Source organism: Lepidothrix coronata, unplaced genomic scaffold (genome assembly GCF_001604755.1).
Source record: "Lepidothrix coronata isolate B3197 unplaced genomic scaffold, Lepidothrix_coronata-1.0 Scaffold17, whole genome shotgun sequence".
In the NCBI taxonomy this organism is placed as follows: Eukaryota; Metazoa; Chordata; class Aves; order Passeriformes; family Pipridae; genus Lepidothrix; species Lepidothrix coronata.
Window position 1 is genome coordinate 7,266,741 of NW_016690197.1, and position 17,156 is coordinate 7,283,896.

Genomic DNA, 17,156 nt, shown 5'->3' on the forward strand with positions numbered 1-17,156 from the left:
GATAAGACCCTTTAAATTAAAGATTGTTCCCAGACTTGTCATCTTAAACCACTGTGCATTTCTATTGTCATTTTCATGTAGCATATTTTACTTCACTGTCACATAAGTAAAGCTTTTTACCCTCCCTTTCCTCTCCTTTGTCTCCCCAGCCTTAACCCTCACACAAGCATAAAAGCCACCACTATTTTTTCAAGGGTAAACAAATAGCTTTACATTACTTCATATACAAAAGAGAAAATTAAAATAATCAAAAGACCAGCAATGAGCACAGGCAGCAATGTAGCTGTTAGTGCCCTACTTGAATTCTTACCAGCTTCACTTCTAAGTTCACTATCTAATTGAGCTTATCATCTTTACAGAAAGACCTTGAGAGAGAGGAAAGTGATTTGCACAAAGGAACATGGTTGATCACCTGCAGAAACAGAAGCACAACCTTTATTTCCAGATTCCCAGCTCCTCAGTCTTTTCAGCTATTTAGCATGTAGTTTTCTGAATACCGGGCCTGTTTCCTTGCCTGTTAATCTCAGCAGCATTGCTACCCACTTCCTTGGTACTAAAACAAGCCTAAAATGCATGATGCTGGGCACAGGAGATACAGTTTTATTTCCAGCAAAAGGGAAGCTTTATCTAAATGAGAGATGCTTTGGCCAGTGACTAGTGGGAAATGGATTTCCAATATTTGTTTTCCTGATAGTAACCTAGGTAAGAACTCTGGGTTTGAATAATGGCTCAAGTTCAGTGACAGAGTCACTTCAGTCATCCCATCTGGGATTTGAGACAGTGGCACATGTCACTGGCAGACAACTCTTTCAGTGATGTTTTTCAGAAAGCCCAGTTTTCTAACACGCCTCTGTGTGGAATAAGATGGTAGACAGAGGAAGACTATTTCTGAGAGAGAATATTAAGGGTGATACCATCATACATTATGCAGATAAATCTCCCCTGTACCAGTAAGAAGAAGGAAAGGAACACATATCCTGAAAAGAATCCAGAATGAAATTGTCAGGCAATTTGACAGCACAAACTGAAATTATTTAGCATGATTTGGCAATGTATTTCTAAGTAGCTATATATCATCCAAAAATACGCATTGACAGATATTGGAGAAATAATGAATGGCTAAACAGAGCAGATCAGACTCTGATTGCCCTTCTATGAACTGGGTAGCAGTTTATTCCTCAGATGCTCTCACTGCCATCAAATCATGCTTTGTAGCTGACACTCGGAGCCAAATGTCAGGAGCCCAAGCTCACCAAGCACATCAGTAGGAAAGCTCAGAACAGAACCTCTGACTTGACTCTCTTGCATCCTGAATTGAAACCAAGGAATGGCTGAAGGAAGGAGGGAAGGAAAAGGCAAGACAGAAAGACAGAAAGAAAAAGAAATAAAGAAAGAAAAAAAGAAAGAAAGAAAAAGAGAGAGAGAAAGAAAGAAAGAGAGAGAAACTTTTGCTATGTTATGACTACTTTCCTTTACATATCCTCCCTTCCTTTACTGTAGTTATGCTGTCCTGTATTTTCCTCGGTTATGGTAAACGATGTTTACGTATTTATATTCTGTTTTAAATGAGCCATAATTATCAGGCCAGGACACTGACAAAGTTGTTTCAAAAGGAATGGAAAGTGTCACGGGTGCAGAGCAACAGGAACAGCAAATTTAACCACTAAATCATTGGGGCTTTCCTTACTAACAGCTGAAGTCATACACTAAGTGTGGCATGGCATATGTGACCATACATTAAAAGCAAGGACTGCAACATATCCATCTTTGGCCTTTCTTGATTAAAATATATCACATGGATACATCAAGGTAAATAATTAAAGTTAACCATGAGATGTAAAAAAAATAATCTTCCGATCAACCCATAAAGTCTGAAGACCATGCACACTGTACTTTCTTAGTTTTCTTTGCAGTTCTGTTTTCATTCCCACATATTAATTTCTCTTCCTCTCCTATGCTAGAACATGAGAAATGTAAAGTCTAAAGCTCCTCTGAGAAGAGCACTATGAGGAAACCAGACAAGTCTGATTTGCACAAAGCTGTTCCCGAGATCTGCAGACAGACGAGGCCTGCACACGCAACCTTTCTCAGGCAGAGAAACAGGAGAGCCCGAGTCCTTGAAGGACACGCAGTACTCACCAGGCAGTGCCCTGTGCTTGCGACGATGGCATTCCATGGATGCACGAGGATTTTCAGGAGTTGCTGGTTGATGTATTGCAGAAATCCCACAAGGTGAACTCTGAAGTGACAGAGCCTATTGTCCATTGTGTCAGATTGGATACTGGGCCAAACAAGGGAACTGGGACCCCAGCCTTGATTTCTCCCCATGTTCTTTGCAATACACAAACTGTAATAACAACATTCAGTCTCTGTGTGTCCCTTGTTCCATGCTGGGCAGTAAAATGTGAACCCTGCACTGACTTAACACTCTTTGAGGAACCCCAGCCATTAATTTTTCATTTCTCCTTCAGTATAAGCACCAAACTGATGTTCCCTCCCTTGTTTACTGCTGATATCACCCTTGAACACCGACCTAGACACTGAAAGTCATGTATAAAATCTTGAGATATAGCATGTGCTGGAGGTTAAGCACCCATTTCTTGTTCCCATTTCAGTAGGATACATGAAAGAAAAACAGACACGTGCTAATACCAAACCAGGAGTTACTGTATGACAATTATTTTTTATTTATCAGTATCAAATTACATAGCAAAGTAATGAATGCAGTGTAAGATCACCTCCTTGAATACTGTAAATACAAACAAAATCCACCATATTGCTTAATTATCCAAAGTAAATTAAAAGTTTAAAAATGTGCGTTTCAGAGATTCCATTTGGCATATCCTGTCAATATATCCTGCATAAATATTTCTGTACCTCATTTTCATTATGTGTACCTTAATACAGCCTCTAGGAAGCTCACATGAGGAGATAGGACCTATCTGTAAGTTTATGTTCATCATCAACTCGTGCATCTGCCCTGAAATCACTGAAAGTACCTATCTGCTAGCTCATCTGACAGATAAAAGTGACTGTACTTATAGACCTATAGATGTACTGACAGATAAAAGTGGCCAGAGCCTGCTCTCACATAGGGCCAGACCCAAAGTTATTGCCATCAGTGCAAGACGACTGAATGCATGATATCAACTGTGGGTCAGGTCCTTAAATTACGGACAAAACAGCGATGTACTTTCATGGAAGCTGGGCTGGATCTGATGGCCAGATCTTGTACACTCCAATACATATGGAAATTCTTGGGACATTTACACTGCTCTTTACACTGGTCTGACTCCACTGTATAGAAAGAACAATTCCTGGTTTATGATGTTAAGTGACAAATAAAGTCAGGTCTGTTGATTTCATGTAAGTTGAATAGGATTTGGCCACAGCTGGATACAAACTAGAGAATTCAACAGAAGTATTTTAATGGTGTTAATCAGCAGTGTCATTTAAATGGTACTTCCTTGTAAACAGTGTAAATAGAACATTTTTTCCTGACGGATGAGATAATAAGCTTCACTTAGCACTGTTTCCAAAAGTTAAGACTACTGAGACATTGTAGATGTATGAAATGGAAAACACCATAGAAATATATATTTTGTTTAGGATACAACAAACAGAAGTACAGAAGCGTTGATGCAGGTATTGGAAAGGTGAGGAAAGGGAATGAGGAAAAATTTAGGCAGCAATCCCATGGCAACACAGATGTTACTCTTGATCCCTCCAATTCACCAGTATCAGTGGAAGTCAGGTTTCTCTGGGAAGGTGCAACCTGACCGCTTGATAATTACGCTGGCTGCGTAATGTCCAGCCCGGATGCACTCGGTCACTGGCCGGTCATAGACGAGCTGGGACAGAAAGCCTATGGAACAAAGTGGGAGCGAAAGAGAGGGAAGAAAAAGGTTAGATTAGGGGTTTTGGGTGTATCAGTTTCTCACTGGGAAAAGCACTGAAATACTGGTCTGTCTGTACGTACACAGGCAGCCCGGCTAGTTTAAACTGAGGACTGTGCTTGAGTGACCTGCAGAGCTGAAGTGGTGCTGCTGCTATTTCTATCTGAAGTCTCCATTTGGTGGCTTCAAGTAAATTAAAGATTATAAAGACTGATCATTATTAGTGTCCTCCAAATGATTTTACCAGAGTTATTGCTCTCTTCTTTTCTGGAGATAACCCCTGATTCCTCAAAGGCCATTTTAAAAACAAAGAAGCAGTTCTGAAGGAGCTCTCTTTCAAGAGAACTCCTTCTGTTCTTGCTGGCTACAGCTACACACAACTGTCTGCAAGCTTTTCGCCAAAAAAGAAAAAGGCATGTAATAGAAAAACATTATCTATATTCAGAGTTACAGGTGCTCGCAGTGCAAAGAAGGCGAAAAATCTTTACCTGATGAGGAAAGCTAGATGACATCTGTTGCCTTTGATTATGGGACATTTAATGTAAGACTTCAAAAGCAGTGGGTATCTCTGAGCATCTGCAGATACCTTCACAAAGAGCAAACTGTACGGAGAACCAAGCGCCTCTCAGGGGCACGTGGTTCACAGCTGCAGCTAACACAGCCCTGGCATGCACGGCTTGGAAAGCCAGAATTCACTGGGAGCCAAGTGCTTTGAAAACCTGAGCACCTCTTTAAATGATTAGAAGCAGAGAGTCCTGAAAAGGTACTTGGAAAAGTCAAGTACAAGCAGCACCAGAAATTTTATGGATTGAGTCCCTCATTTCTGAAACATTTTGTCTTGGCTGAAGCTATTGTGATCGAACGCATGGCAGAACTTATGGCAGAGGTGAAATATGTATTTTAAATTTGGAAGAGGTTTTCAAGATGTGAAAAGTAAATTTAGTATCTTATAATTTAAAACTCCATTCTGTCATTCTAAAGGTAATATTTTATTCACTTTTATCGTGGTTTTAATATGTTTCAGATGTATCTCTCTTCCTCATCCAATCACAGATGGAAAGTGAGTTTTGCCCAAGAAAATCAGAATTCTAGCAAGCTGAAAGATGTTCTTTTTAAAGCTTTCATCCACCATTTCCAGTTTCTGTGTCATGTTCAGGCTTTGGGCCTTGACAGCACAAATGTAATCTTGAAACCATGTCTCTCTTAGGTACTATGTAGCTCATAGGTACCAACTTCTGACATATTACAAATTTTGATTCAAAGCTGATATGTTTTGCTAGCTTGCTTTCATATACACTTTCTCTGTTCACCTTGGTTCCTGTTGGGACAAAGACTCTACATTATATTGTGAAGCTCTCATTCAATCAGTTCTCCTTTTCTAAATATTTCCTTCTGTGGCACATTACAGCATAATTTTAGAAGACGGTGAAAATATTTTGTCCTATGCAATAATGTTTGCTTGTTGGAGATTAAAAATCATGTAAAAAATGAAAACTAAGGTTAGATTAATGAAGGATAATACTGGTGAGTGAAAGACCTGTTTTCATGACTTACCAAGATCTATCTTGCCTTCTTGGTCATGACTGGCAGTGAAAAGAAGCCTAGTTGATGTACAGTTTTCTCTAAAGTGCACTGAATGGGAGAAGAGTTTGAAACTACAAAATCTATAAATCAAATACTTTTCATTGGAATAGGGAGGCCATAGAGAGCAGGCACATTAGCTGACAACCAGGAGAAAACTTGTATGTTTTTGATATCAATACTTTTCTAGAGAACTACATATTGCCTGGAATTTCACAGATATTGACTGACAGTAGCTGGGGAAAAAATGAACTAATAAAAGTTAAGTCCACCAGCAAAAGTGAAGAAGACAGGAGTTATCAGTATACAATACAAAGATAAGAATCTGAAACAGGAAGAAACTGTGCTGTGAGTGCTATCACTGATGGCAGTCAGGGATGACAGACAACACAACTGTGGCAGGATGGTCCAGCTGCAATAGTTGGGCAACAGTTGAGAAATTCAAACAGCATGCCTGGCAGAAATCAGCCCATTTCTGAATAACGAGATGAAAATGGTCTGCTCTCCATTACATTAACATGCATTCTTAGGAGAAACTTTCTTGGATATGTGGAGAATGTCAATCATTAAATTTAAACTGCCTGGGAGGCAGGAGCTTGCCAGTGTGCTTCTGGGTGGTTAAAACTTGAGAGCAAGTTGTAACCATATGTAAAATGAGGCTGTTAAGACAGTCCATTTCTGACTCAGTAAGGATCGAAGATGCACTGGGCAGGCCTCCAAAGGCAAACACTAGGTTTTGTGCAGAGCATGAATTCAGAGAGAGGTTTATACAAGAAAGAACAACTGTCCTCTACATTTATGATCAAGGCATCAAACATACATGAAGATAAGAAAATCCACAGAGCAGAAGACCATAAAACATGAATTATTTTTCAATACCAACTAGATCGACACTGTCACCACCTCCCAGGCTCACTGTAGTTTCAAGCTACTATGTATCTTTTGTCTTCAGTGAAGCTACTTCTTACTTATTCTGATTTAAGTGAAAGCAGAGTCAGGTGAAAAAACATCCTGTTCTAATTGGGGATAGAAATGAGAGATCTCTGTGATTTCAGAGTGGTGGAGAAATGACATTAAGTACAGCTGTCATATATGAGATATGAAGAAACTGCAGTGGGGAGTTTGCCCTCGAACCATTCTCTTGTCTGTTGAGTTTCTCTTAAAAGGTCTGTGTTTCATAGATGAAATAGAAATAGTAGTATCTGACACAATAACGCATCGAATGACAATACAAACACACATATCACAAACACAGAACTACATCACATAGTAAGGCGAGGCAGTTGGCAAAGCAGACCCCGAGGGAACACCAGAAAGCACTGTTGTTTGAGCAGAGAAGCAAAGAGCTCTATCAGGTTGGCTGCCTTAGCTGCAGAATGTTCATTTTAGTTAATGCTGTAAAAAGCAACATGGTCAGAATATAATTCAGGGTTTGCCTCCTCCAGTGCATAAGGTACTGTGATGCAAACCCCATGAGTCACACTCTCAAGGAATGGATTCAGAACTTCTGAGTTCCAGCTGAAGTAGTTACTCCCCCATCTGTTTTTCACTATGCTTCTTTGCTGCTGGTATAACCTGACACCCTGTCAAAATGAGCCAGATCAGTTTAAGCAGTAAGCTGTCGAACAGTGGATCTTTGCTAACCCAGCTGATTTAAACTGAAGTTGGTTAGTGAGTATTCAAACAGCCTGACCAGTGAGCAGGGCGGTGGAGGGAAGATGATAAGCAGTTGAAGTGTGTAATCTCTTTAAGGTGCCATGACTGGAAATGCAGAAAGATAAATGAACATGGCTTCAAACTTGCTTTACACTCCTACAACTTCACAGACCAGAACAGCAGAACCGAACTCTGATCCTGTATCACAGGCCTGGGATCACAGAACTAGATCATCCCAGCACATACTAAAGTAGCTCAGCATCTACTTTCACTTCTGCGTGGTTTGAACTAGTCCCTGGCTATCACTGGAATGGAGTGCAGAAAGCAGTAGTACATTTTGCTACACAAGACAGCTTCAATTCAAATATTTTCCCCAAAAAACTTCAGGCAATATTGCTTACCATCTTCTACCTGCAGCTATTCTGTACTAGCGTTTCTGCACTGCTGAAGCTATGGATGATGTTACATGCATTGTGTACCACTCTTCACACTAGAACACAAAGGCCAAGAGCCAGACTCGAAGCTTTCCCACTGTCTGACTCCTGCCCTGACATCCAACGTGTGTAACTGTTTATGGGGTAAGAGAAGAGGCAGTTGCAGGATGTCTAGCAGGCCACCTTGCTGTATTGCAGGATGTCTAGCAGGCCACCTTGCTGTAATGAGCCCTCTTGGTAAGCTTTCAGAGTACATGGGATGCCTTTTTGTCCCTCATGGGCATGGACAGCCAAGTAACCCCCTTGCACCTAGTCATGGTAAGAACTTATTTGAAACTGTGTCCAATTCGTCCCACTTATCTTCCTAGAAAGAAAAGACAACTTTGCTTCAAAAGTTGCTTTAAATGTTAGAGTGGTGCAAAATGTATTTGCATTCCCAAAGGATAGAAGTGATTATAACACACCAATAGCTATTTTTGGCCCTTAATTATTTCTTTTCTGCTCAGTAGAGAAAAGCAACTCTGAAATCACTTTACTCTGAAAAGTGTGCCTGAAATAATTGAGAGTTAATCTTTATTATCTCTAGCTTGCTTGCTACATATTCTCAAAGACAATGTTTATAATTGTGAGGTCTGCAAACAGAATGAGGGATGGAAAAATCAAGTTGCTTTTTTCTTTTTTGTGCTTATCACCAAATGGAAAGTCCTGTAAGTCAAATGCCAGAAGTAGTGCTTGAGCCTTAAATCCAGACCCAAATCAAAGCCCTCACTGAAACCAGCTCAAATCTCTTTGGGAATATCAATATGATTTTGAAAAGAACAGCAAGACAGTCCACTGACTGACACAAAAGGTGTTGTCTTAACTTTGCTACTCCTAAGAGCAGAGTAGCACTTAAAAACCATTAAAGGAGAACCAAGTTAATTTTCTAGGAAAACAGACGCTTCAGAGGCAATTTCACCAAAGTCAGTGATTTCTCTGAAAGTTTTATTTCCAAATTATCAGTGGTAATTCTGAACGAATGCCTAGTGCTAGTGCAGTTGGGCAGGAATGTGGGAGTCCGATAGTGAAGATTTTAAAACAGTTCTGGTCTGCTTCAGTAATGGTTTAACAACACTTAAAAACAGCTCATATTGAAGCCAAATGTTTCATTTCAAATTGTACACTTGACAATTAATTTTAATGACTGTTAATTACTAATGCTGGCTGGAAATCCGTTTATAGCCTCCGTCACCCAGGTCCCCCACTACTCGTCTTTCTGCAGTTTCTCTCACACTTCCAACCTTTATAAAATGCCCATGGCAAAATTAATGTGGTTTTTTTGCTTGTTTGTTTGTTTTTTTTAATACAAGAGAGAAAAGCAGAAAAAACCAATTATCAAATGCATTAATTATAAACAATTACAAGCTGACCCTGAGTCAGAGTCCCTCAAAACCTTTTGCTATGTGATGTTCCCAGACAATACTGAAGCACCTAATATAATCCATGCTAGCCAGGCCATTCACCAGCAAAATTGTCCCAGACACAGAAAGGATCATGAACAGCTGAGCTGCCTCCTCTTTTTTGTACTTAAAATTTCTACAGCCTAATTTGTGAACTGCATTTTTTAAAATGGTGTTATTCTACCATGGGGACAGTTGCAAGCACCTTTTCACACTCTTGTTCATATACAAAATTTATCACAGTTGCTTGAACGCTCATCTATTTTTATGTGATCCCACTAGATTTCCAGGCCAGCAGTGTGGGAAGATGCAGTTTTCAAGAAATATTACCCAAGCAATGTAAAGCCTTGTAGCTGATGACTGAGGCTTTTTTGGATGTCTTTTAGCACTGTTGGAGTGGGTTAATGTTGTGGTAGCACGAGCCTGGTCAGTTGTAATCAGGTGGTTGGCAATGCTGCTGCCAAGAGCCAACCAGTCAGCCTAGATTTTGTAAAAGATGTTGGCATCAGTTGGTTCCGCAAAATAGTCACTGAACGACTGTACGTCAACATGCTGAGGTTTCTCCTTTTTTAATTTTGTGGCAGATGGTGGATATTACAGCCAAGAACTGTGGTAAGCCAGAGGCCCTGCCCATTGCTATCAAACCAAATGTTGGCTATTCTAAATGGAAACGTTTTTGATTAAGGGTGGGATTTGGCTTCTGTTTTCATGTCTTTTGGCACTGTGGTCTGACACATCAGACTTACAGTATATAAGACAAATTAAATGTAAGCATCTTCAAATACACTATACTTCTTTCAACCTTCACACACCATAGCACTTTCTCTCTCAAAATTTACTGTAAGCATTATTCCATACCTATATATATGTTATTAACTATAAATGTATATGCATATAAAGAAGTGTCTTTCTCTCACCTTTAAAATAAAATGGCTCTGTGCTTATACAGAACTGTAGTGCCAGGCTAATTACAATTGAGAGAAAAAAGGTTACCAACCCTTTCGTAAAAACAGTAATTTAAGATGTATATCTAACAAGTGGCAACCTTGAAATCTCTCACTGAAAAGAACATTAGAAAACCCTTCCTGACTATACCACTGGAGGAAAGTTTTAATAAAAACTAATTAAACTACAAAAATCTCAAGTGGTTAACTGATTTTAGGGGCTACATTTCTGGCAATTCTAATTATCCTCTTGTGGCTTCACTTAGTGTTTCACAACCATGACAGATGACAATGAAAAACTGCAGTTAAATTCATCCTCCCTGACACCATGCTAAGCACTAGCTTCTCCCTCTCCAAGTAAAATCAATACCATGTTTGAGTAAACACGTTTACAGCTTTATTAGGATGTCTCGCTTGTTCTGTAACAGCTCCTTGAAGCTGTGGTAACAAATCGACTCAACTCAGTTAAACCTAGAGAGCTGAGTAAGAGGCTCATCGATAAGGTTGTTATATAAATAAACTGCAGGAGATCAGAAAGCTGGAACAAACAGCCTGGTAAATGTCAATATTTTTGCTTCCAGAGAATGACAAAACCATGAGATCAGGAATAAAATGTCTCAGAAGTCTATATTTACTCTATTTATAAAATGGTCACGTGCTAAACGCATTTCACTGCCTGTGTACAACCCTCTTACAGAAACTTCTTATTTTCTAATCATCAGCATGAATATTAAACCAAGCATGTTTTAAGAAAAGCAGTGAATACTGGTATTGCTGTCCCTATCCCTCTTGTTTTCTTCTTATTTATGAACACATTTTGAATGCATTGAATTTCTGTAAGGATCACTGAGATGGTTATATGTCTTCCTCAGTCTGAGGTTATACAGTCATTTATGGACACATGCAAATAAAACAACTTTGCATTTACTAGACAACTATGAATAAGTGAAAGGAGTGTTTTGAGTTTAGCAGCTTTTTCCTGGAATGGAGAGGAGGTGTTGAATACACAAAGCAAAAAAAGAACTCAGTCTCTAATGCTTTAAACCATTACATGTGGAAAATGTTAATGAAAGATTCCTGCAGAAATGTGACAATAAAAAAAAAACGAAATAAAACTTCATTACATCCTTGTTATTCCGTTAGGAATCAGTTACTCGAGGCTGAATAATTTCATTGCATTGCATATGTGATTACCACTGTTTGGTTCTACCGGACCAGCTCACTGCAGCTTGTAGAACAAGGTGTGATCATACTTCCCAGGGCCTGTATAGACACTTGGGCCCATCAGAGGCTTCCTCTAAGGAAAATTAGCAGTCTTGTTTCTCTGATGCTTTTGTGCAAGTAGGATCAGTTTGTAACTCTATAGTGGTTTGGTCCTGAAGGCTGTGCCTTAGATCCTCATGTGAAGCCTACTCAGACTGATGGGAGTTTTCCTATCGCTGCCTTGACTGCGGACTACCCACCTTCTGAAAGGGAATAGCTCAAGGCTGGAGGGGAGTCTTAAGTGTTTTTTAGTCTGACACCCTTCCACATAAATCATCCTTAGTGGACTCTGTATATAATCTGCTGCAGATAATTTCTATTAAATTCCCTAGAGCATCTTATTGCCCAAGAAAAGAACCATTTCAGTCTATAATACACTCCAAGAAAGATGTGATTGAGTAAACTCATAACCAAGTCACAACTTCTCATGGTTTAGACCTATTTTTGATTTTTAAGTCCACATGATGAGCTTTGGAGAATTTCCTTTAGGATCAGAATCTGGTTGCATTAGGTTTGTCTCCACCAGCCTCCAGTGGAAACATTTGATTAAAAAACACCCTCCAAGTTTACCAGGAGTATTCAAGGTACTGCACATGCCAACCCAAATACAGGTATTTTCACTGGAATTCCGTTCTCTATCCGAAAAAAATACTTTACGGGCTGATATTTCTCTTTGTTTTTCCTAAAAACATTCTAGAGAGTGTTCTTCAAAACCTAGAATTCTTCTTAGTAATTTTTGAGACAGCAGAGTGAAATAACCTTTCTTTTATTAGTACCTGAGGAAATTTTCTGAGCTTCAAACCAGATCTGTTGTATTGACATTAAATAGTGCAGATTACTACACCATTACCTCTTGGAATAAAAGTAAGAGAACTGCCCTAATTGAATGTAGAAATAATGACTTTCTAAGGATAATAAATTGGAATAATATGTACTATCCTTTATTCAGTTTTTAACATATATTCAAGTGCAAAAAAGGCTACATGAATGTAACTCCATAGCTGAGACTCATATGCACAAAAGCCAGGAGATTTGAAATTGCGTTTGCAGAGCAACCATCTCTCCAGAAGGTTTTATTTGCAGGTGTGCTTCCACACAGCCAAGCCAGCACTATGAAAAGAGAATCAAAAAGCAACACCCAATGCAGTGGGAATACAGGAGCTAGGCAGCCTATGAATTTTTCGACTTTTGTGGGCTGAAATAGCCTACCCTAGCATTATATTAATAATGTTCCTATTTTAATACAGTGACATTTGATATCTTTTGCCTCTTTAAATATCTGTTAAAGTCCTAGGTTGATACTAATAACTTACGATCACCAGCAACAATAATGTCCCTTTCTGCTAAGTCAGAGATCAGTGGCAAACCAACCTACAAGCACTGCTACTACAGCTGCTTTCAACTTGTACCATATTTTTTCTTTTAATTCCTTTTTACTGCAATCTTGCCATCTTCCCACTTCAAGTATGAACCCATTTCAGTGTGGGGGAAGTGAACAAATTCTGGGAGACGTTACCATCCTGTTATATAACAGAGCAGCTGCAAGCAAGGACCCAGCTAGCAAATACCCAGTCTGAGAAGTACCTTTATGGCCATTGTGTCAATCTGCAAACCACCCCACCAAGGCACATTAGATGTGAAACACACAACATATTTCAGAGTATTTTTATATTTCCTGGTGTGGTGTTTTATCTCCTGCGAATATAGCATCAGCCTAATCTGACACATCATTTCTTAGGGGACTGTATCCTGCCCTGATTCCCAGGGGAATGTTCTTGATGATCCCATCTGACGAGTGCCTCTGTCTCTACTCAGAATACATTAAAATAACACAAAAATATTGCCAACAGTCTGCAAGCAAGGTAATAATAACTCATTAAAGTAATTTCTAACCTTCCATATGAACATTTTCTTTATCGTTACATGATTTTCTTACACATGACACATTAACATAAAATGAAATGTTATGAGGGTAGGGATAGTAGGCATGACAAAGTATTTTAAACGGTGATGATTTGCTTTGAGGCGTTAAGTCAATTTGTAATTGTCCCATAGCTATTACAGCAAAAATTGGAACTTTATAATTGGTTTTGAAAATCTATTTTTAACACCGTAGGTTTGTTTTTTAAAATGTATGCAACCTATTTGATGTTATTTCTTACAAAGCCTGTCCAGAATGTCACTGAATTTGTGGTGAGGTAAATTACACCTTTTAAAACCCAATTTTGCAAAATATTAATCCTCTTGCTGTGTACTGAGGCTCCCTTAACGCTGACGGTGTCACTGACAGGAAAAGAGACACAGAGGCTAAAAGGATCAGGTCCTGCTTCAGTCTAATTAGAAACTTCTGAAGGTTTTTAATTCCATACACTGATCCTTTTAAGTGGATCTCTCACTTCCACACGTTATTTAAAAAATGACAGCAAGTATACTAATGTTCTGCCTTACATGAATTCTACTATGTCTTTTTCTGGATTGCCTTTACATTGAATAGGTGAAAATGTGAATTACCATATTTAAGTTACTACATTATGATAAAGAATACATATGTAATAAAATTAAGAGGAACAGTTAGAAACCAAGAGAAGGGTAGCAATTATAACAAAACAATTAAACCAGATTGGATCACAAATATACTTGGACAACACTTGCAACCAGTTTTAAGTATAATGTCAGCACAGAAGAGTGTATTCTTTCCAAAGAATTAATTTAGGATGGCAAATTGGTAAAAAGAGAAGTAGGGAATTAAAAAAGAAAACAGAAATATTCCATGGTTTTTTTCTGAGTTATATTTATTTTTATGGTTTTGTTTAAGTAGAGACAATTCAAACTGTGGCAAATTTCTAAACTGAGCCAATACTAACGTTGGAATTACTAGCGACTGGCTACACTATTGATCAGAATAATGATGCGCCTCTAGCTGAGACTGAGAAAAATCAACTAGGAACATATAATCTAGTAATTTTCTAGTTCATAGAAGGTCAGTTACAGAGATAACGTGGTCATCTAATAGCCTGGGTTTACGTGTGATGNTTACAAATGCCATCACGAACATGTTGACAAGTTATCCCTTAGCAAGCAAAGACTGATGTCCTATCTGCAGCTCAGCTATTATACTCATGTATCCTGTTTATAAACCAGGAGTATTAGACGGGCAAAGCGGGCTGTCAGTCAAAATGCTGATGACACTAAGAAAGTATTTTTATTTCAAAGCTTCATATCTCATTTGCCATGATCTCAGTAACAACAGGATTGCTCAGAGGCAATTAGCCATGTTGTATAAATGAGAACTAAGAGAGTGCTGCTTTCTGTTATAACTGTTATCTTTACCTCAAAGAAAAGGCAGAACAATTCAAAGTAGTATCCCCTCTCTCTTCGCTGGTGAAGATAAATGTTGTTGCAAAAATCAGCCATTACAAGTTACATGCACATACATACTTAATTGATATCACTAAAAAAATACCTCTCACTCACAGCTGCCAAATAAAATGCAGCTCAGAGCTCTGGTGTTATCAGAAGGGAGTACTTCAAGCAGTGATATTTTATCCACTGTATTTCTCTCTATCAAACGTGATTAAAAAATGATGACAACTTCCCAAGGTATCTTAAACAAGTATAAAAACCTTATAAAAATTAAAGACCTCTGTAAGTGGATGAAGTAGCTTCTGATATCATGCTCCTGCTCTTCAGTAATGAACCGTTCCTAGCTCCCTGAACTCTTATTTCAACAAATCTAGAACACTTTAGGGGGGGTGAGTACTGGAGGGAGGGCAGCTCTTACAACAGAGATTTCTACAGAGAGGAAAATACAACAAATAAGAGGAATATTTGTTTTTAGTGCAAACAAATTCTTCCACAATATTCAAGGGCCCTAGAAATCCATTAAGTAACTTTCTTTTTAATATAGTCACAAGCTTATTAATAATTTAGTTTTCTGACAAAACATTCAACTCTGTCTCAGCTGAAGGCGTTATCAGATCTTTCTGCATGTTTAGCACTCCTGGAATAGCCATATAGCAACTATTCATAAGAGCTTATTTAATTTCTCACATGTGCACATGCTTCCATCCACACAACTGCTTCACAGGAAATACATAAGGGACTTAGTAGACAAAGTCATGAATACAGTCTCTCCTTGCCCTAGATCAGATTTATTGCAAGAAGACGGAATTCTTATTCTATGAACTTCATTTCTTAATTCAGTCAGCTCCTACTCTTTAGCCACCAACATTGCCCTCTGAAGATGATTGAGGCTGGATTTCCAGAGGAGCAAGAACTGGCACCTGGGAACATAATACCTATAGGATTAAACTCATAGGACTATAGGACAATTTAGGTTGGAAGAGACCTCTGGAGGTCACTTGCTTGAGCCCCTGGCTTAAGGTAGGGTCAATTCAGATGATGTTAAATCCCCCCAAGATGACTTTTTATTTTAAAAGTTGTTGGATTCCTTCCATAAACTACGGATTCTGAAGAATAAAATCATAAAAATTATTATACTGGTCTCAATTACATTTCCATTCTTATCAAGAGTATACTTGTTTCAATCCACTGGCTTCAGTCAAGCTATTCCAAAGCTATCCTAGTGTGTTGACAAAACAGAATCAGACCTTTTTTCAAAAAGGTTTCTGAATCAATCAAATTTTCAGTAGTTGGGCAACTGTTCTGTGGACTATGTATTCTTTGCAAACTTATATTTTTATTTCTTGTGCTGTGGTTTTACAAATATACATACATGTATACGTAGATGTATAATATAGTCAAAGAATGTGTCACACTAAGGACAATATTTTAAAATTTTGATAATATAGAAGTATGCCAAATATTACTTAGCTCTGAAATCAAAGCTGGATGTCAGTCTATAGAAAATCATTTGCATTTACCTCATGAAAACAGGCAAATCTGAACAATATGAGGACCTTTAGGCAAACTCCTAAAAGTCCAAGGTCTTTATTTAATTTGTAGAGACATTTAGATTAAGATCAAAAAATAATGTTTGGAATTAATGTCTATATTAAAGATGAAGGAATGGCTTTATAGAGCCAGTTTGGCTCAAATAGAAACAAAAGGAGGGAAGTATCTTCACTAAGCCCTGTGGTCTCTAAAGAGGAGATAAAGATGCCATAAGGTCCACTCACACAAGGACACATAAAAGAGGACAATTCCTCTTTTGCTGCTCTCCGTGTCTCTATCAGAGTAGTTCTCTGATAGTTGAGACAGTTGTTGGCCATCTCTTAAGGTTCATGCTGGGCCTCACAAGTAAGACAGAGAACTGCTAATTCTGTAGGTATGTGCACAAAAAATGAATGTAGCTTTCAAACCACAGCCAGAAGCTTTATGAGATTCCTCAGTACATGAAAGCTGCCAATGAGATTTTTAAATTGACAGGTGGTTTGAGCCATTGACCTCTGCTTTGATACTGACAGAGGCAAATTGCTATCAGCTCGTATTTGGCACTGTACCATGCTTAATGAAGAGCTCCTTCTACCTTGGGATTTCTTTTCCTTGAGAATGGTGTAACATCTTTATAGCATGGTGATAAGTAATATACATTTGCTGTGATCATTCTGTCACTGCTTCATCACACTACTTTAAAATGATTTGTGGCTCCATTTCATACTCTAGTACTTTTCATGTAGTATATGACTAAATCATAGCAGATTACTAAGTCAATACATTTATATTGATGGAAGCTGAAGAAACATTGATTTTACACCTTCTCCTATTCATTTGTTATGAACTCTCTACCCAGTTCCACTGAGTAGACAGATTCTAGGGGAAAGATTTTGCAGGGAACAATGGCAGCAACTATCAGAACAGATGCTTATTGTTTTCATTAGTTACGGTGTCAATGACAAAGGGGAGTTCAAACAGAAGGCAGACCTACTCTGGCTAAAGAGAGCAGGATGGCATAAAGGAAAGCATAAGATGGTAAAACTGCCC

At 38.5% G+C, this 17,156-nt stretch overlaps 1 protein-coding gene across 2 annotated transcripts in view; it reads right to left on the reverse strand.

Annotated features, from left to right (window-relative positions):
- Positions 1 to 2,663: 2,663 nt before the first annotated feature.
- The window catches only part of ADK (adenosine kinase), a 279,602-nt gene continuing 265,109 nt past the window's right edge, over positions 2,664 to 17,156 (reverse strand). For both annotated transcript variants that reach the window (XM_017806900.1, XM_017806901.1), the window contains exon 11: positions 2,664 to 3,865. In XM_017806900.1, coding sequence (XP_017662389.1) covers positions 3,741 to 3,865 — 125 coding nt within the window. In that variant the 3' untranslated portion in view covers positions 2,664 to 3,740. The remainder of the gene's footprint in view (positions 3,866 to 17,156) is intronic.